At 45.0% G+C, this 20,591-nt stretch overlaps 1 protein-coding gene across 1 annotated transcript; it reads right to left on the bottom strand.

Annotated features, from left to right (window-relative positions):
• Positions 1-8,335: 8,335 nt before the first annotated feature.
• On the bottom strand, positions 8,336-20,287 carry nip7 (NIP7 nucleolar pre-rRNA processing protein). Its single transcript, XM_078401795.1, has 5 exons — positions 20,168-20,287; positions 19,476-19,562; positions 17,306-17,444; positions 11,110-11,250; positions 8,336-9,090 (listed from the first exon to the last, which is right to left on the bottom strand). The coding sequence occupies exons 1-5, from the start codon at positions 20,221-20,223 to the stop codon at positions 8,971-8,973; spliced, it is 543 nt and encodes a 180-aa protein (XP_078257921.1). The 5' UTR covers positions 20,224-20,287; the 3' UTR covers positions 8,336-8,970.
• Positions 20,288-20,591: the final 304 nt, after the last annotated feature.

The raw sequence follows: 20,591 nt of genomic DNA on the forward strand, positions 1-20,591 counted from the left end.
GTGCATAAATTCACTCACAAGAGGCTTAGTGGGACAGCAAACATGAATATTAAAGTCACCAAGAATCATGATCCGGTCAAATTTGGGCAAAATGCTAGAAATCAGATCAGCAAATTGGGTGATGAAGTCCTTATGCATTTTTGGTGGGCAATACACAAGAACAATTAAGAGGGGATAGGTTAGGCCTACTTTAATTAGTTGCACCTCGAAACTGGAGAAATGATCAGCGTTCAGGAGGCAGCAGTTGAAATGCTTCTTAAACACAGTGGCTAAGCCCCCACCGCATCCGGAGAGCCTAGGCGAGGTGAAGAAGTTACAGTTATCAGGACAGAGTTCCACGAGTGGAGCAAGCTCACCAGGGTTAAGCCAGGATTCTGTGAGCAGTAAGTCCAATCCACGGGTGATGAAGAAGTCGTTGAGGATGAAGGTCTTGTTCTGTAGGGATCTTGCGTTGATTATTACATTTATATGTGTTGAACCAAGATGGACCACTTCATATACGCTGCCTGGTGCACACACATGTTTGGCTTAAGTTTATCCATGCTCTAATAAGGATCCCATCTGCTTTCAGGGAAGGCTGTTGTCTTGATGACCATCTTTGACCACATCCTTCCATTCTGACCATGGGATGTGGTCTGAAACCTATGGACCACCAAAAGAAGAGTACTGCCCGACACCTCATAAGTTCATAAGTGATAGGTGCAGAATCTGGCCATTCGGCCCAACAAGTCTGTTCCGGCATTCAATCATGACTGATCTATCTCAACCTCCTAACCCCATTCTCCTGCCTTCTGCCCCATAACCCTTGACACCCGTACTAATCAAGAATCTATCTATCTCTGCCTTAAAAAAATGTCTATTGACTTGGCCTCCACAGCCTTCTGTTGCAAAGAATTCCACATTTTCATCACCCCCTGATTAAAGAAATTCCTCCTCATCCCCTTGCTAAAGGAACGTCCTTTAATTCTGAGGCTCTGACCTCAAGTCCTGGACGCTCCCTCTAGTGGAAACATCCTCTCCACATCCACTCTATCCAAGCCTTTCATTATTCGGTAACTTTCAATGAGGTCCCCCCTCATCCTTCTAAACTCCAGCCAGTGCAGGCCCAGTGCTGTCAAACGCTCATCATATGTTAACCCACTCTTTCCTGGGATCGTTCTTGTAAACCTCCTCTGGAGACGACCCTCTCCAGAGCCAGCACATCCCTCCTAAGATATGGTGCGTAAAATTCAGTTCTGTTTGATTGGGAGCCAAGAATGGTAGCGTTTGGAAATGTGATGGAGAGAAGTATCTAATTCAAGTGTAGTTGAACATAATTAGATCATTTATTTTGTGGGAGAAACCTGTTTGAGATCATTGGCACTGTTGGGTATATTCAGCACTGCACACTAAATGGAATCATATATCGGGAGGTGAGTTTAATCGGGACGTACAATGAGATCTGGGTGTCCTAGTGCATCAGTCTCTGAAAGGAAGCATGCAGGTACAGCAGGCAGTGAAGAAAGCCAATGGAATGTTGGCCTTCATAACAAGAGGAGTTGAGTATAGGAGCGAAGAGGTCCTTCTGCAGTTGTACAGGGCCCTAGTGAGACCGCACCTGGAGTACTGTGTGCAGTTTTGGTCTCCAAATTTGAGGAAGGATATTCTTGCTATTGAGGGCGTGCAGCGTAGGTTTACTAGGTTAATTCCCGGAATGGCGGGACTGTCGTATATTGAAAGACTGGAGCGAATAGGCCTGTATACACTGGAATTTAGAAGGATGAGAGGGGATCTTATTGAAACGTATAAGATTATTAAGGGGTTGGACACGTTAGAGGCAGGAAACATGTTCCCAATGTTGGGGGAGTCCAGAACAAGGGGCCACAGTTTAAGAATAAGGGGTAGGCCATCTAGAACGGAGATGAGGAGAAACTTTTTCAGTCAGAGAGTTGTAAATCTGTGGAATTCTCTGCCTCAGAAGGCAGTGGAGACCAATTCTCTGAATTCATCCAAGATAGAGCTCTTATGGATAGCGGAGTCAGGGGGTATGGGGAGAAGGCAGGAACGGGGTACTGATTGAGAATGATCAGCCATGATCACATTGAATGGCGGTGCTGGCACGAAGGGCCGAATGGCCTACTCCTGCACCTATTGTCTATTGTCTATAATCAATTCTTGCACGTGTTTATAGCCACCAAGTAGTGTCTACAGTCGTGGTAGGATAACAGGAACACTCTTATCGCCCTCCCATAATAATTAAACATAAGGACAGGTGAATAAAATGTGTGTTGAACATGTTGACATTGAAGTTGTTTATTGGACAATAAGAATGTCATTGTTCTATCTGGGACATTGGACAATAAAACGCTCTTCACTTGGAGAAGTGTGAACAGTTTTCATCCCTATATTTTCAATATTGATGTGGAGACATTGATGAGTGTGGACAAAGTATTCAAAACTGTGTGATTATAACAATGAGGGAAAACAGAAAGGCCAGACTCCCTTCTTGAGCCGAGGCTGGAGATTCTCAAGATAACAAAATGATTTGTTGATGCAGAGCTGTGAGAGAATGTTTCTGCTTGGTGAGGGGTTTAGGGTGTATTGATGTGTGGAGAAGGTGGTTAGTTTTGGAGCATTAATATCAACATAAACTATCTTTTACAGTGAACCCTCACAGAAAACCCTGTATGTGTACTGCTTCCTCGTATCATCCCTCCTCGTGCAATTGCATTATGGGACAGACATTTCCTGGCTGCCCCAAGCTGCCTGTATTTGCTGGTTTGCAGCCGAACAAAAGCTGATCTTCCAGCTATAACTCCCTGAACAAAGCCCACCCCAACTCCACAATGCCGATCCACCAGCCTGCAAATGGCAAGATCACCCCCTACCACACAGTACCACATAGATAGCCAGCTAATCCACACCCCAAAGCTTGCAGGTTGCTGAAGTGATTTTTGATATCAATCAATTGCCCTGTCGTTGAAGCAATGGCCAAGAAAGCTCACTGACGCCTGTATTTCCTTAGGTCACTGAGGAAGTCGCCAACAACTCTCAGCAACTTCTCCAGATGCACCATTGAAAGCATTTTATCAGGATGCATCGCATCATAGTTTGGGAATAGCTCCATCCAGGACCGCAAGAAATTGCAGAGTTGTGGACGCAGCCCAGACCATCGCACAAACAGGCCTCTCTTCCATTGACTTCACCTACACTTCACGCTGCCTCACAAGGCCAGCAGCATAATCAAGGACCAGCCTCACCCAGATTATTCCCTCTTCTCTTCTCTGCCATCAGGCAAGAGGTACAGAAGTTTCAAAATGCTTATTTACAGATTCATGGGGTTTCTTCCCAGCTGTTATCAGGCAACTGAATGGTCCTCTCATCAACTAGAGTGCTGTCCTGACCTCTCATCTACCTCAGTGGAGATCTCTGAACTATCTTCAATCGAACTTTTATTCACTACTATTTCTTGCATTAAATGCTGTACCCTTAGCCTTTATCTGTGCGCTGTGGATGGATTGACTGTATTCATATTTAGTCATTTCTTTGACTGTATAGCAGGAAGACAAAAGCATTCAAGGTACCGTGTGAACAAGGTAAACTAAAGGGCCTGTCCCACTTAGGCGATGTTAAGGCGACTGCCGGTGACTTGGCTGTTGCCGACTGTTCGCTGGGGTGTCGCGGGCACGATCGTGAGGAGTCTTCCAAAAATCATAGTGGATCTCAGCGAGTCGCTGAGAAATCATCCGGTTTGAAATTTCTCGGCGACAGCTGGCTTGTCGCCAGGTATCGTTGCTTATTGCGGACGCTGTCGCATGCTGTCCCCAGGTTTGCGAGGTTCTCTTAGATGCAGTTAGAAGCACGTAATATTAAAACTAGTAAAGTCATTTCCAAATACCATAAAATGCTTGTGTTTAACCAGTGTGGAGAGTGTCCAGCTTCAAGTTTCTGGGCACTCACATTTCGGAGGGTCTCACATGGTCCACTAACACATGGTCAAGAAGGTACCGCAATGACTGTTCTACCTAAGAACACTGAAAAAGTCCGGTCTGCCCCAACAGCCGCTGACAACCTTCTACCGCTGCACCATAGAGAGCATCCTAATGCATGGCATCCCTGTGTGGTATCTCAGCTGCACGGAGGCAGAGAGGAGAGCTCTTCAGTGGATAGTCCATGGAGCTCAGAGGACCATCGGAACACAGCTACCAGCCTCGGAGGGCATCTACAACACACGATGCCTCAGAAAAGCCACCAGCATTCACAAAGACTCTTCACACCTCTGCAATAGTCTGTTCGAAATTCTACCATCGGGCAGGCGCTACAAGGCCTTCTATGCCCGCACCTCCAGACTCAAGAACAGCTTCATCCCCAGGGCCATAGCTGCTATGAACCGGTCCTGCTGAGCCGGATGGTCACATCGCACAGTGAACCGGCACAGATCTACTTGCACTTTATAGTTTTAAAACTGTTTCTAATTTTGTTTCACTGGGTTGTATAAATTTATACTGATTAGCTAATTAATTTATTGCATCTAATGGGAGGCACATTCCCAATCTCGTTGTACCCTTGTACAATGACAATAAAGATATATTGTATGGGATTGTATTGTATTTATTTACCGTCAGGACATGTGACAGGTAGATTGGAGGCGACAGTTTGACGGTCAGGTAAGCGTGGGAATTTTCGCGATGTTTATGGCCATCAGCCATTACATTTAAAGTGTGCACCCAACCCAGATATGCAACCCAGAAACCAGATATGCATCTCCCGTACATTTTCAAAGAATGCCCACACACTTTTCACAAAAATTCACTTAACCACTTTTTAATTTTTTTTTTTTAATACTGCTATGTTAACTGGAATTAAATCCAGTTTATGCCTTGTTGCAGTGAAGCTTGGTTTTTAAGTAACCCATACAAGATGTTATTGTTCAAAACTCTCAAGTACTTACCGACTTCTCAGTGATTTCAGCGAAAATTAGGACGCTGGGGAAGCATTGACAGCGTAGGAATTTCGAATGTTTCCGAAGACGGTGTAATCTCGACCTGACTTGGCATTGTCGTGGCCATTGTCGTCGGGAAAATATTTCCCCCCCCCCCTCGCCTCTATCTACCCATCACTTGCCAGGATTGTCCTCCACCCATCTCTTTTCTCCAGCTTTCACCCTCCCCCCACGACACTCAGTCTGAAGAAGGGTCCTGACCTGAAACGTCGCCTACATTTCCCACTGGAGATACTGCCTAAACCACTGAGTTACTCCAGAACTTTGTGTTTTGTTCAAGATTCCAGCATCTGCAATTCATTGCAGCTCCAGATTACTCCTGAGAATCTGTCAGCAAAGGTTCAGAACTTCGAATGCCACATCCCCCAAGCCTTTCCACTCAGCACTTTAATTTCATGTTTCATGTATTTTGTGTTTTATGACTGTTGCCAGATCAATTTCCCTCCTGGGATAAATAAAGTTCTATCGTATCGTATCTGTGAAGCCAAAATAATTGAGGAGCAATTACTCTGAAGCTGTATCACATTATCTCAGAAGTCCAATTTCTGATTATTTCAGACCTAGATAGAGTGGATGTGAAGAAGATATTTCCACTAGTGGGAGAGTCTAGGACTAGAGGTCACAGCCTCAGAATAAAAGGACATTCCTTTAGGAAGGAGATGAGGAATTTCTTTAGTCAGAGGGCGGTGAATCTGTGGAATTCTTTGCCACAGAAGGCTGTGGAGGCTGTCAATTGATATTTTTAAGGCAGAGAAAGATAGATTCTTGATTAGTAAGGATGTCAGGGGTTATGGGGAGAAGGCAGGAAAATGGGGTTGAGAGGGATAGATCAGCCATGATTGAATGGCAGAGTAGATTTGATGGGCCGAATGGCCTAATTCTGCTCCTATCACTTATGAACTTGGTAGATTAATTTGTGACTGTCAATAACAAAATAATTAATGGGAGTTGAAAGATCAGTGAGAATAAGGAGAGGGGATTGAGGGGTGGGATGGGATAGTAATGAGATGGTGTGCATCTCCCTGTGGTGACAACCAGTTCATCCATCCCAACGCCAGCTGCTGAGTTTAATGTATGAATATAGATAACAAGTATATAGATTGATGTAATTGGGAATGAATGATAATTACTATCTGATCATTTCAATCCCAAATTATGTTGAATATAATTAAAACAAAGTCAGACATCGGACTCACCTGCAAGTTTATTATTAGTAATTGAAATAGAAACATAGAAAATAGGCGTAGGAGTAGGCCATTCGGCTCTTTGAGCCAGCACCGCCATTCAATGTGATCATGGCTGATCATCCAAAATCAGTACCCCGTTCCTGCTTTCTCCCCATATCCCTTGATTCCATTAGCCCTAAGAGCTAAATCTAACTCTCTCTTGAAAACATCCAGTGAATTGGCCACCACTGCCTTCTGTGGCAGAGAATTCCAGAGATTCACAACTCTCTGGGTGAATTTTTTTAATTTCCATCACGTTTACTTATTTTATCCGCATATTTAAACACTCCATTGGTCGTAGATAGATAATAGACTACTTCTATTTCTCAAAGCAGGACATGCAATCTTTTATATTCACTTGATAAAGTAAAAATCTCATTTGAAAAGAGTGCTTTTATTCCACATAACCTAACAATGAGTTGTTGAAGAATGGAGGTTGTCATTCTACACCTCAATCCCCCACCAGGAAGGCCTTAAAGACTTCCCTTTTTTCCTCGATGACAGAACCAGCCAATTTCCCCAACACTCTACTCTGCCTGGTCCTCAATCTCAACCTCTCCGACTCCTCCTGCTTCCTCCAAATTAAAGGCACTATGAGCACTCGCATGGGCTCCATCTCTGCCTGCCTCTTTGTAGGGTACGTCGAACAATCCCTGTTCCAGGCATACACCGGCCCTATCCACAAACTCTATCTCCGCGACAGAAGACAATAGGTGCAGGAGGAGGCCATTCGGCCCTTCGAGCCAGCACCACCATTCAATTTGATCATGGCTGATCATTCTCAATCAGTACCCCGTTCCTGCCTTCTCCCCATACCCCCTGACTCCGCTATCCTTAAGAGCTCTATCTAGCTCTCTCTTGAATGCATTCAGAGAATTGGCCTCCACTGCCTTCTGAGGCAGAGAATTCCACAGATTCACAACTCTCTGACTGAAAAAGTTTTTCCTCATCTCCGTTCTAAAAGGCCTACCCTTTATTCTTAAACTGTGGCCCTTTGTTCTGGTCTCCCCCAACATTGGGAACATGTTTCCTGCCTCTAACGTGTCCAACCCCTTAATAATCTTATACGTTTCAATAAGATTTCCTCTCATCCTTCTAAATTCCAGTCTATACAAACCTAGTCGCTCCAGTCTTTCAACATATGACAGTCCCGCCATTCCGGGAATTAACCTAGTAAACCCACGCTACACGCCCTCAATAACAAGAATATCCTTCCTCAAATTTGGAGACCAAAACTGCACACAGTACTCCAGGTGCAGTCTCACTAGGGCCCTGTACAACTGCAGAAGGACCTCTTTGCTCCAGCAACAACTGCATCGGAGCTGCCTCCTGCACCCATGCAGAACTCATAAACTTCATTAACTTCACTACCAATGTCCATCTTGCACTCAAATTCACATGGACCATTTCCGACACCTGCCTCCCTTTCCTTGATCTCACTGTCTCCATCACAGGAGATAAAACCATCAACGAACATCTATTACAAACCGCATAGGAAAGAACCGCAGATGCTGGTTTAAATTGAAGGCAGACACAAAATGCTGACCCGGTGGGCCGAAGGGCCTGTTTCTGCGCTGTATCTCTAAAATCTAAATCTCCCGGTTGCCAAGCACTTAATCCCCTTCCCTATCTGACATTTCTGTCCTGGGCCTCCTTCACTGTCAGAGTGAGGCTAAATGCGAATTGGAGGAACGGCACCTCATATTTCACTTGGGCAGCTTACAACCCAGCAGTATGAATATTGGTTTCTGTAATTTCAAGTTCCCCTTGCATTCCCTCTTTCCCGGTCCCTCGTCGTCCAACTAGTTTTACTGCCTTTCTGTTTAGTTTCACTGTTTGTAACCACTCGTTATCACCTCTTCCACAGCCACCAATGGACCATTACGGACTCAACCTTTCCTGGGTCATCGTTGCTGGCTTTGACTTGTTCTTTCCATATATTTGTTCTTCCATATCTCTAGTTTCCCTCTCCCCCGACTCTCAGTCTGAAGAAAAGTCTCAACCCGAAACATCACCCATTAATGCAACAGACTTAAAAATATGTAATACCGATCACACGAAAACATGAAAAAAAAATCCTGCTTCCATAAAATAAACTTAAAATTTATATAAAGTTTTTATTTGTTTACAGGATACAGAGGTCAATGGCAACACTGGTATATATTGTCCATCCCGAATTGTCGTCCATCCAAGGCAGATGTGGAGTTACTCAAAGCAAAACCAGATACAGACAGCAATAATCAGGTATTTTCACAATGACCATTATTATCTCCAGATAAAATACAATGGGTACGTTTTGTCGTAAACACAACATGTCATATTCTGTTTCTCAGTGAAGCTCATCAGAAGTGAGGATTAAAATTGATAATTAAAATCCAGTGCTCCTTCTAAACTGATAATTGATGACAATTGAAAACATTATATTAAAGAGATGATTTTGGAGCATACGGGTCGAAGCTTTGTCAAATTACCCAATGAGCTGACATTCAATTTAAACTCCAACAAAAAAACGAACAGAACTTTAATTACCAGTAATATTTGTGTGCCTATTTACAACCTTTAAATAGTTCTCAAGAACCATTTGTTAGTTTTACAAGATATACCACTTAATGTCAATACGCATGCAAATCGATATAGTTCAGAGGAAAGGCAACTTGAATCTTAATCTATCAGTACCCACGCATTTTCTTCAGAGAATGCTGGAAGAATGACTAAGGCCAGTTCATAATCTTGATTTGAGGTTAAAATTGTCTTTGTGATGAATTATGTCAAAGTGTCTTCATGTCGAATATATTCACCAATATCAGCCTGTTGAAACACAACAATTGCCATGGGGTCTACCTTCCGACATTCCTGAGTCGACTTTGCAGCAACTCCAAAACCCTTTAGAAATAAGTCAAAAACATTTTAAATGATGCAAAACTGTAACCAAATCTCAGTTTAGTTCAAATAAATTTAATCATTCAATCCATGTTGAAAGACACTGCTTCATTGTCATTAATGTTTACCCAGTATTATCTATGTAATGTCAAAGCTGCTTCATTGTACAAAATGGACATGCTTATATCAAATATTTCCTAAGTTACAATAATTATTTTAAAGGATACCATTAACCGTAAACCACTTTGGGTGATCCCACGGAGGTGGGCGTAAATGCAAACAAAATATTCTTGGCTTGCAAAGGGCAAACATTCTCACAAAATCACACGGTCGCACTAAACCTTGGGTTCTATCATTGGTTGAAAGCCAGATTACAAGGATTAATTGTAAATGGCAACAATGTGGGGTAGTATTACACATTAGTGACAAGATATTTGCAGCAGCAGCAAAAAACAGAATGAAGTTGAAATCAAGTCATAGAAACATAGAAAATAGGTGCAGGAGGAGGCCATTTGGCCCTTCGAGCCAGCACCGCCATTCATTGTGATCATGGCTGATCATCAACAATCAGTAACCCGTGCCTGCCTTCTCCCCGTATCCCTAGCCCCTAGAGCTTTATCTAACTCTCTCTTAAATGCATCCAGTGAATTGGCCTCCACTGCCCTCTGTGGCAGAGAATTCCACAAATTCACAACACTCTGGGTGAAAAAGTTTCTTCTCACCTCAGTTTTAAATGCCCCTCCCTTTATTCTTAGACTGTGGCCCCTGATTCTGGACTCCCCCAACATTGGGAACATTTTTCCTGCATGTAGCTTGTCCAGTCCTTTTATAATTGTTTATGTTTCTACAAGATCCCCTCGATCCCCTCTCATCCTTCTAAATTCCAGTGAATACAAGCCCAGTCTTTTCAATCTTCCCTCCTAAGGCAGTCCCGCCATCCCGGGGATTAACCTCGTGAACCTACGCTGCACTGCCTCAATAGCAAGGATGTTCTTCCTCAAATCAAAAGCACTATTTATAAATTTCCCAATGATACAATTTTGAAAAATTAAGTACTCTCGCAATAAATTGCAGGAATGCACTTGACGAATGGACAAATAATTGGAAATAAAGTTTAATGCGGATAAAAGTGCGGTTACACCATTTTGGGAGGAAGAATAGGGAGGTGACAATACTTGGAAGATAAGAGTTTAAGTGAACCAAGAGTTTTTGGAGGATTATATCAAAACAAATGTGTATATATGTCAAAGAAGTCTGAACAAACCTTTGAGCGTTTCCAGCTCTTGTTTTAGTTTAAATCTCCTATTTATAGCACCTGCAGTTTTCTGAATTTTTTGTTCTTCAAACACCAAGGTCAAAGTTTGATATTCAGCTCAAAAGTGCAGTTAAAAGTCAATAAATCTGTTGCGAGCACACATTTCCATTATTATTCCCATGCTCTTCCCTTACTATAGAAGTTATAGATACACTGATCAGCCAAAACATTATGACCACCTGCCTAATATGCTGTTGGTCCTCCGTGTGCAGCCCCATACGCAGCAGGGTGCGATGCACTGTGTATTGTGACACATTCCTCCCGTGACCACCATTAAAATTTTCTGTGACTTGTGCCACAGTAGACCTTCTGTCGGTTCGGACCAGACGGGATAGCCTCCGTTGCCCTCGCGCATCGATGAGCCTTTGGGCGCCCAACACCCTGTCGCCGGTTTGTGGTTTGTCCCTCCTCGGACCACTGTCGGTAGGTACTCACCACTGCTGACCGGGAGCACCCATCAAGCCTTGCCGTTTCAGAGATGCTCATAACAATTTGGTGCTTGACAAAGTCGCTCAGGTCTTTACTCCTGCCCATTTCTCCTGCATCCAACAATCAACTTCAAGAACTGACTAATACATCCCACCCCATGACAGGTGCCATTGTAACAAGATAATCAATGTTATTCACTTCACCTGTCAGTGGTCATAATGTTTTGGCTGATCGGTGTATATTTCAATAGTTAAGAGCCAAGCAATCCTTTTACTCACCAAGGGAATATCAGCCATAGAGTACACAACTACACCCTGGTATTGGGCTGTATTTTCCGTAATTCGACCCAATCCAGATTTCAGTATATGGTTTCCATACAAGAAAGATTGTTCTGTTCCAGATTTCACCCACACTTTGTACTAAAATTTGAAGGGAAAAAAAACATGATTAGTGGAATAATAATGAATTTTATTCTGCACTGTTTAACGTAATTAACCCAACTGTAAGGCCATAAAAGTAAAAATCACACATTTTCAAATGTTAATTTTCAAGTAATATATCTATTAAAGACACTGTCCCATCATAAAATGACATCAAATTTCCATGCAATAAAGTCCCCCATGGTATGTTGAACCAGACGTTTAAGATGCACAGGATTTATGGTGACTTTAATGTATGGATTCAGAACTGGACTATTAATAGAAGACAGAGAGTTGTGCAGGAATAGTGTTATTCTGATTTAAGATCTGTGACCAGTGGAGTCCCACAGGGATCTGTGCGAGGAGGCCTGGACATAAATGTAGGTGGGTTGGTTATAAATTTGCAGATGACACCAAGATTGCTACGATTGTGGACAGTGAGGAAGGTCGTCAAAGTATTCAGTTGGACGTAGATCAGCCACAGAAATGGGGGGGAGAAATGGCACTCTAATCTGAGCACGCGAGGCACTGCATTCTGCGAGGTTGAATGCAAGGGGAAAGTGAGCAGTTAGTAACACACCCTTAACATTACAAATGCACAAAGGAACCGTAAAGTCCAAATCCATAGCTTCCCGAGTGGCAACACAATGCTTGCCTTCATTGGTCAGGGCATTGTGTCAGAAGGTCATGATGCAGCTCCATAAGACTTTGGCTAGGCTGCCTTGAGAGTATTGCATGCAGTTCTAGTCACCCCATTGCAGGAAGGATCTGGGGACTTTAGAGAGGGTGCAGAAGAAGTTTAATTTAGTTGTATAGGGTATACCATTTAAAAAAAAAACCAGAATGCTGCCTGGATTTAGGGATATTATTTTACAAAGAGAGTTTGGGCAGACTTCAATTGTCAGAGGTTGAGTCAAGAGTGTTTTATGTCATATGTTCCAGATAGAACAATTACATTCTTACTTGCTGCAGCACCACAGAATATGTCAATACAGTACACTGTAAATAATATGATAAACGAGAGAAAAAAAAGTTCAGTGTGTATATATACACACCTGCTCACAAGTTCACACATACATACACACACACACACACACATATATATAGACACACACACACACAAAAACAAACAATAATACTGCAATAATAACAATAATAGTCTATGTAGTTCAGAACTTATGAGGTTGTAGTGTTTAATAGCCTGATGGCTGTAGGAAAGAAGCTGTTCCTGAACCTGGCCATTAGTTTTCAAGCTCCTGTACCTTCTTCCCGAAGGCAGGAGTGAAATGAGTGTGTGGCCAGGGTGGTGTGGGTCTCTGATGAGTGTGTGGCCAGGGTGGTGTGGGTCTCTGATGATGCTGGCTGCCTTTTTGAAGCAGCGACTCTGATAAATCCCTTTGATGGTGGGGCGGTCAGAGCCGTGATGGACTGGGCAGTGTTCACAACTTTGTGCAGTCTTCTTCGCTCCTGGGCGTTCAAGTTGCCGAACCAGGCCATGATGCAACCAGTCAATGTGCTCTCTACTGTACACCTGTAGAAGATCAGGAGGATCTTCACTGTAATCTTCTCAGGAAGTAGAGGCGTTGATGTGCTTTATTTATAATTGCATCAGTGTGCTGGGTCCAGGAACGATCTTCGGAAATATGCACGCCCAGGAATTTGAAGTTTTTGACTCTCTCCACCATCGATACAAACAGGATTGTGGGTCCTCATCCTCTTGTAAAGTCCACAATCAGTTCATTGGTTTTACTGATATTGAGAGCCAGGTTGTTGTGTTGGCCCTATTTTGTCAATCGTTCAATCTCACTGCTATACTCTGACATCACCAGCTGTAATTCGTCCAACAACGGTGGTGTTGACGGCGAACTTGAAGATGGAGTTGGCACTGTGTCCGGCTACAGTCATGAGTATAGAGTGAGTAGAGCAGGGGGATGAGCACACAGCCTTGAGGTGCTCCCGTACTGATTGTTAATGAGGAAGAAGTGTTTCTGCCAATTCGAACAGTCTGGTCTGTGGATGAGGAAGTCGAGGATCCAATTGCAGAGGGATGTGATGAGACCCAGTTCCGTGAGCTTGGTAACCAGCTTGGAGGGGATGATGGTATTGATCGCTTTAGTCTATAAACAACAGCCTGGCACGTGTTTTTATTGTCCAAGTGGTCCAGTGTGGAGTGGTGAGTCAGTGAGATCGCATCCTCCGTTGACCTGTAGTGACAGTAGGCGAACTGTAGTGGGTCGACGTTCTTGTTGAGGTTGTAGATATGCACCATAACCAACCTCTCAAAGCACTTCATCGCCACGGATGTTAGTGCCACCGGTATTATTGATGCCCTCTTAAAGCAGGTGGGAACCTCAGACTTCAGTAATGAGAGGTTGAAAATGCCCACAAAAACTCCAGCCAGTTGGTCTGCACAGGTTTTGAGAACATGACGGTACACCATCAGGTCCAGATGCTTTCTGAGGGTTCACACCCCTCTGAAAGATCTCCTGACGTCGACCGTCAGGCTGGACGGCTGAGTCTGGGTAACTGGGGGCGAGCCATGTCTCTGTGAAACAGAGCACAGATCATTCCCTCAGCTCATTTTGGTAAAGCAGCCTTGACCTAAGTCCTCCACGTTATTTTCTAGTGATTGTACATTGGTTAGTAGGATGGTAGGGAGAGGGGCTCGTAGTCCCCGGTGCTTCAGTCTGATGTATTCCCGCCTACCAGCCGGCCACATTTCCGGACACAATGGAGGCCTCCCCGGTGTTTCCAGGTGCAGTACCTACTGTTCCTGCGATCCTCCGCCAGGTCTGGGATTCCCATGCGATCGGGCATTCCCTTACAGTTCTGTTGCTGCCGGGAGATCGCAATAGCGCTAATACGTTGAAATGCATTAGCAGCGTGTCAGCTGCAGCGCTGGTTCCTGCTGTTACTTTGATACAGGTGAGCTGAGAACTACTATACTTAATGATTTTCTGCTGTGCTGCTGGCAACATGTCGCCAGACAGGCGCCATCTTGGAATACCTGGGAAGACTCGATGAAAGCATATAAAGTTATGAGAGGCGTTAATAGGATAGACAGTTTAGCTTATTGTCATTTGTACCGAGTTACAGTGAAAAGCTCTTTTGTTGCGTGCCATCATTCAACAAAAAGACTATACATTGTACATGGATGAAGACTGAAGGGGCTCGGCCTAGAAAGTCACCCATTCCTTCTCTCCAGAGATGCTGCCTGCCCCACTGAGTTACTCCAGCATTTTAACCATATAACAATTACAGCACGGAAACAGGCACGTTCGGCCCTACCAGTCCACGCCGACCACTTTCTCCGACCTAGTCCCATCTACCTGCTCTCAGACCATAACCCTCCAATCCCCTCCCATCCATATACCTATCCAATTTACTCTTAAATAATAAAATCGAGCCTGCCTCCACCACTTCCACCGGAAGCTCATTCCATACAGCCACCACCCTCTGAGTAAAGAAGTTACCCCTCATGTTACCCCTAAACTTTTGTCCCTCAATTCTGAAGTTATGTCCCCTTGTTGGAATCTTCCCCACTCTCAAAGGGAAAAGCCTACCCATGTCAACTCTGTCCGTCCCTCATAAAATTTTAAAAACCTCTATCAAGTCCCCCCTCAACCTTCTACGCTCCAAAGAATAAAGACCCAACCTGTTCAACCTCTCTCTGTAGCTTAAGTGCTGAAACCCAGGCAACATTCTAGTAAATCTCCTCTGTACCCTCTCCATTTTGTCGACATCCTTCCTATAATTTGGCGACCAGAACTGCACACCATACTCCAGATTCGGCCTCACCAATGCCCTGTACAATTTTAACATTACATCCCAACTTCTATATTCGGTGCTCTGATTTATAACGGCAAGCATACCAAACGCCTTCTTCACCACCCTTTCCACATGAGATTCCACCTTCAGGGAACAATGTAGTTATTCCCAGATCCCTCTGTTCCACTGCATTCAATTCCCTACCATTTACCCTGTACGTCCTATTTTGATTTGTCCTACCAAGATGCAGCACCTCACACTTATCAGCATTAAACTCCATCTGCCATCTTTCAGCCCACCCTTCCAAAAGGCCCAAGTCTCTCTGTAGACTTTGAAAATCTACTTCATTATTAACTACACCATCATCCAGATCATTAATGTAAATGACAAACAACAGTGGACCCAACACAGATCCCTGGGGTACACCACTAGACACTGGCCTCCAACCTGACATACAGTTGTCAACCATTACCCTCTGGTATCTCCCATTCAGCCATTGTTGAATCCATCTTGCAACCTCACTATTAATACCCAACGATTTAACCTTCTTAATCAACCTTCCATGTGGAACCTTGTCAAATGCCTTACTGAAGTCCATATAGACAACATCCACAGCCTTGCCCTTATCAATTTCCCTGGTAACCTCTTCAAAAAATTCAAGAAGATTAGTCAAACATGACCTTCCAGGCACAAATCCATGTTGACTGTTTCTAATCAGGCCTTGTTTATCCATATGATTATATGTATTGTCCCCAAGTATCTTTTCCATTAATTTTCCCACCAGACGTCAAACTAACAGGTCTATAATTGCTAGGTTTACTTTTAGAACCTTTTTTAAACAAAGGCACAACATGCGCAATGCGCCAATCTTCCGGCACCATCCCCGTTTCTAATGACATTTGAAATATTTCCGTCATAGCCCTGCTATTTCTGCACTAACTTCCCTCAATGTCCCAGGGAATATCCTATCAGGACCTGGAGACTTATCCACTTTTATATTTTTCAAAAGTGTCCGTAACTCCTCTTCTTTGATCCTCATAATTTCCATCACTACTCTATCTCTGATCCCAAACCAAGCTGTGATGCATCCCAATAAACTTCTTTCTACGGCACATCTGTAGAAGTTGTTGAGGGTTGTTGGGGGCATGTCAGACCCAGCCCCCCCCCCCCCCACAAGGTGGAACTGTCAAAGACGAGAGTGCTTAGCTTTAAGGCGAGAAGGGCAAAGTTTAAAGGAGATGTGCGAGGCAAGGTTTTTTTTTTAAACACAGGTGGCGGATGCTTGGAATGCAGTGGCAAGGGTGGTGGTGGAAGCAGATATGATAGTGGCGTTTAAGTGGCTGTTGGATAGGTAATGGATGTGCAGAAATTTGAGAAACATGGTATGGATCATGTGCAGGCAGGTGAAATTAGTAGACCTCCCAACATTTGATTTTACAAATTCAGAATTTTGATGTCCAAATCCTCCCCCGCCCCCACTTCCTCCACCCCCCGAACCCCACTCCCCCCTCCCCATCTCCTCTCAACATCAACGGGCCTCGTATTACGCAGCGAGGCAAAGCCAGCGACGAGGTGAGTTGAGGCCAGCGGCGAATCGAGGCCAGCGGTGAGTTGAGTCGAGGCCAGCGGCGAGGGGAGGCCGGGCCAGCGGCGAGGGGAGGCGGGGCCAGCGGCGAGGGGAGGACAGCAGCGAGGTGAGACCGTGCCAGCGGCGAGGCGGGGCCAGCGGCGAGGGGAGGCCGGGCCAGCGGCGAGGCAAGGAGGGGCCAGCGACGAGGCGATGCCGGGCCAGCGGCGAGGCGAGGAGGGGCCAGCGGCGAGGCGAGACCGGGCCTGCGGCGAGGGGAGGAGGGGCCAGCGGCGAGGTGAGGAAGGGCCAGCGGCGAGGCGAGGAGGGGCCAGCGGCGAGGCGAGGCCGGACCAGCGGCGAGGGGAGGAGGGGCCAGCGGCGAGGTGAGGAAGGGCCAGCGGCGAGGCGAGGAGGGGCCAGCGGCGAGACGAGGCCAGGCCAGCGGCGAGGTGAGGAGGGGCCAGCAGCGAGGCAAGACCAGCAGCGCGAGGCGAGTGGCAGGGCATGTGTTTTGTGAGGTGAAATCGGAATGGCGGAAATGAAATAAGAAAGCGGAAACTTTCCGCCAAATTCGGACGGGTTGGGAGGTCTGAATTAGTTCATCTTGGCATTATCTTTGGCATAGACATTGTGGGCCGAAGTGCCTGTTCTTGTGCTGCACTGTTCTATGTTCATTCACCGTGTGCAGTAACGCTCCAATCATTTGCAGGAACTTACCTTAGCATAAGGAGCTAAGTAGTCAAGTGCAGTAATGTGAAGGCGGAATTTTAACGTTTTGGTGAATTTTCCGAAGCAGGTTCCAAGTGAAACGAGTTTATCTCGAGCAATATTTGTTGCCAATTTTAGCATTTTCTCGCTGTAACAGAAACCAAATTGTCAGACAAAATCCTAAAAAAGGTAATTTTATACAGTTGCCATCCTTTATTGAAATTTATGCAATTATGCAAATACTCTTTCAAGATTCAATTTAATTGTCACATGTACCAATTAAGGTACAGTGAAATTTGAGTTACCATACAGCCATACTAAGTAAAAAGCAACAAGCCACACAGCCACATAAAATAAAGTTTAACATAAACATCCACCATAGCGGATGCCACATTCCTCACTGTGATGGAAGGTAATAAAGTTCAATCATCGTCCTCTTTCATAACCATTCTTTCCATGTTTACGGAGAATTCCTTGCCCTTGTAAGTCAATGTATTCTTTCATCACTATGCCACCTTCCAATTTACTCTTCTGACAATGTGTCACCCATAAATCATAAAAAAACTCTGCAAGAAGAAAACTAATTGGCTAATTGTATCCAGCTAAGCCCAGACAAAAGAACACTGCAAAAGCTCTTGGTCCAATGCCTCATATGCTATGGCACTTTCAAAAGCTTACCCTTCTTCTGTGTTTTGAAATTTGATATTCTCAGACTGTGGTTTCCAGAATCCCATCACTCTTTATGAAGAATGCTTCTCCCATCTCTCATCCTTCTACTGCTAATATTGTCTTTGTTCCCTGGCTACTGAACGTTGTGCTACACAAATTAGGTTGTTCCTATTCATTCTGCTGTAGGCTCTTTCGAATAACTCTCTGAGCGGTCTCCTTCACATCAAAGAAATCCACTACTGTCTATTCAGATATCCACATAACTAAAATTCCCCAACATTGGTAACATCTTCATAAATCTCCTCCAATGCCATGTAATGCCCAGAACAACGTAGAACATCCAGCATGCCAAACATTCTCAAGGGGGTGAGCAGCCATAAGTTGTTGTAGAGATTGGCAAAAAATGACATACGTGGAAAAAGGGAATGAGGTCCTACTGATAATATGTATATAGGAAGCAAAGCAAAAGGTTAAAAAACAGAACCCAAGTTCATAGTCATTGGATTATTCCCAGTGACAAGTGCTAGTGAGGGTAGGGATAGATTAGGGCAGATAAATACATGGCTAAGGAGCTAATGTCGGGACATAGATTTTAGATTTGTGGACCACCAAAATATTCCCAGGGGCAGAGATGACCCGTACAGGAGGGATGGGTTGCACCTGGACTGGAGGGGAACTAATATCCTAGCGGGCAGTTTTGCTATGCTTGAGGGAGGGGTTTAACTAGATTGGCAGGAGGGATGGGATGCCCAGTAGTAGTGACGCAGATCAATATCAACAGTCGACAAGTGTGTAGGAAGGAACTGGGATGCTGGTTTAAACCGAAGATGGACACATAAAGCTGGAGTACCTCAGAGGGACAAGCAGCATCTCGGTAGAGAATGAATGTGTGACGTTTCGGGTCTAGACCCTTCTTCAGACTAGTTACTCCAGGTTTTTGTGTCTATCTTCAGTTTAAATCAGCATCTGCAGTTCCTGCCTATACATAATTAGGAAGGTCTCTGCTGCTTCATGCATATCAGTACTCTACTATTTATCAGATTCCTTTGACTTACTTGTGCTAACAAATGTCATCTCAAGCTTTTTCCTCTGGATTAAATTCCATTTGGCAGTACTTTTTCCATGTCCACACTCAGATTTTAATGCTTTTGTGACCTCTTTATACATTTGAAAAACACCTCCTGTGTTTAACAAACACTTTGTAAAGTGGGTTATTCCAGTCCACATTACAGCATATAGTCTCTTTGTCCTGCAGATTTCCTTATTCATTTAACTTCTGCACTTTTTATCCTTCCCTAGCCTTCCTGATATATTGTTCTGGACCTTCAAAGCACCCAGTGCCAATAGTCACTCCCATGCTCACAAAAATTAAATGAAGCAATAATATAGTTGTCTTGGAAATCAAAGGAAAAACAGCAGGCTCTCCAGTCTGCATCTCTACAATTTTTCTTTGTTTCCGTTCTCTTCTCCCATATTTACCCAACATAGAGTAAATACCTTTTGCACTTACCTTACATAATAAACACGATTGTTGTGCAAGCGGAAGCAGTAGGTTCCATCGGGTCGATCCACTAGTAACTTAATATTCCCTCCAATACTGGAATAGGAACAAATTCGAAAATTAATCATTACATTTTTCACCCCGAAGCGAAACCAATTCATTGCCTACCCCACCAAACTCGGGTAAATACCCACTACCAACGGCATTCATCATAATCTTTACTACCTCTGCCCCCAACCTCCCCTCACACCCTTCCCTCTCCCTCCTACCCTCTCCCATTATTCTTACTCCCCCCCTCCCCTCTCCCCTCCTTCCCCTACCCCTTTCTTCCCCACCTCCCCAGTCCCAACCTCCACCCCCACCCAAGCCTCCTCCCTCCTCGCCTCGGCTCCCTCTCCCCTCGGGCCATCAGCTCTCTTGTGCTCGACTAACAACCCACCACACACACACGCAAATGTCAAACTCCCAGCCCTCCGGACCCCGGCAGTGTAAACACACTCCTGCTTGCCTCACCTCCTCCCCCACAGATGTGGCTCTCTCACAGACCCTCCCCACCCACAGACGCCCTCATCCACAGACCCCCCCACCCATCCACAGACCCATCCACAGAGCCCCCCCCCAATCCACAAAACCTCCCCCATCCACAAGACCCCCCTAATCCACAGACCCCATTCCACAGACCCTCCCCCCACCCCTCTCACTATTTGGCCAGTTTCTCGAACAGCAGCCGCGTCTCCTCGTCCGTCAGCGGCCGCATCTCCCTCCACACGCGCTCCGCTCCACGCCTGCAGCCGGAACCGGAACCCGAGCCTGCCGTCACCCGGGCAACGCCGGTCCGACAGCGTCCGCCGTCCCCCCCCGCGTCTCCCCTGTCCTCCCGTCCCCCGGTCCCCGCAATGTCTGGACAGACACAACATGCTGGGGAAGATCAGCCTCAGCGCGGCGGGCAGCATCCCTGCCAATGGCAACCGACAACTATATATGAGAGATACAGAACAGATGAAAGATATGCAAAATAATAACAACGAGCAAGGACCATCTGGTCCCGACCTTTCCTTGATCAACATCACCTTTTGGCATATCTTTCGATCATTTGTTCTCTATCTCTCGACATCACTGTCCATA

Source organism: Rhinoraja longicauda, chromosome 6 (genome assembly GCF_053455715.1).
Source record: "Rhinoraja longicauda isolate Sanriku21f chromosome 6, sRhiLon1.1, whole genome shotgun sequence".
Classification (NCBI taxonomy): domain Eukaryota; kingdom Metazoa; phylum Chordata; class Chondrichthyes; order Rajiformes; family Arhynchobatidae; genus Rhinoraja; species Rhinoraja longicauda.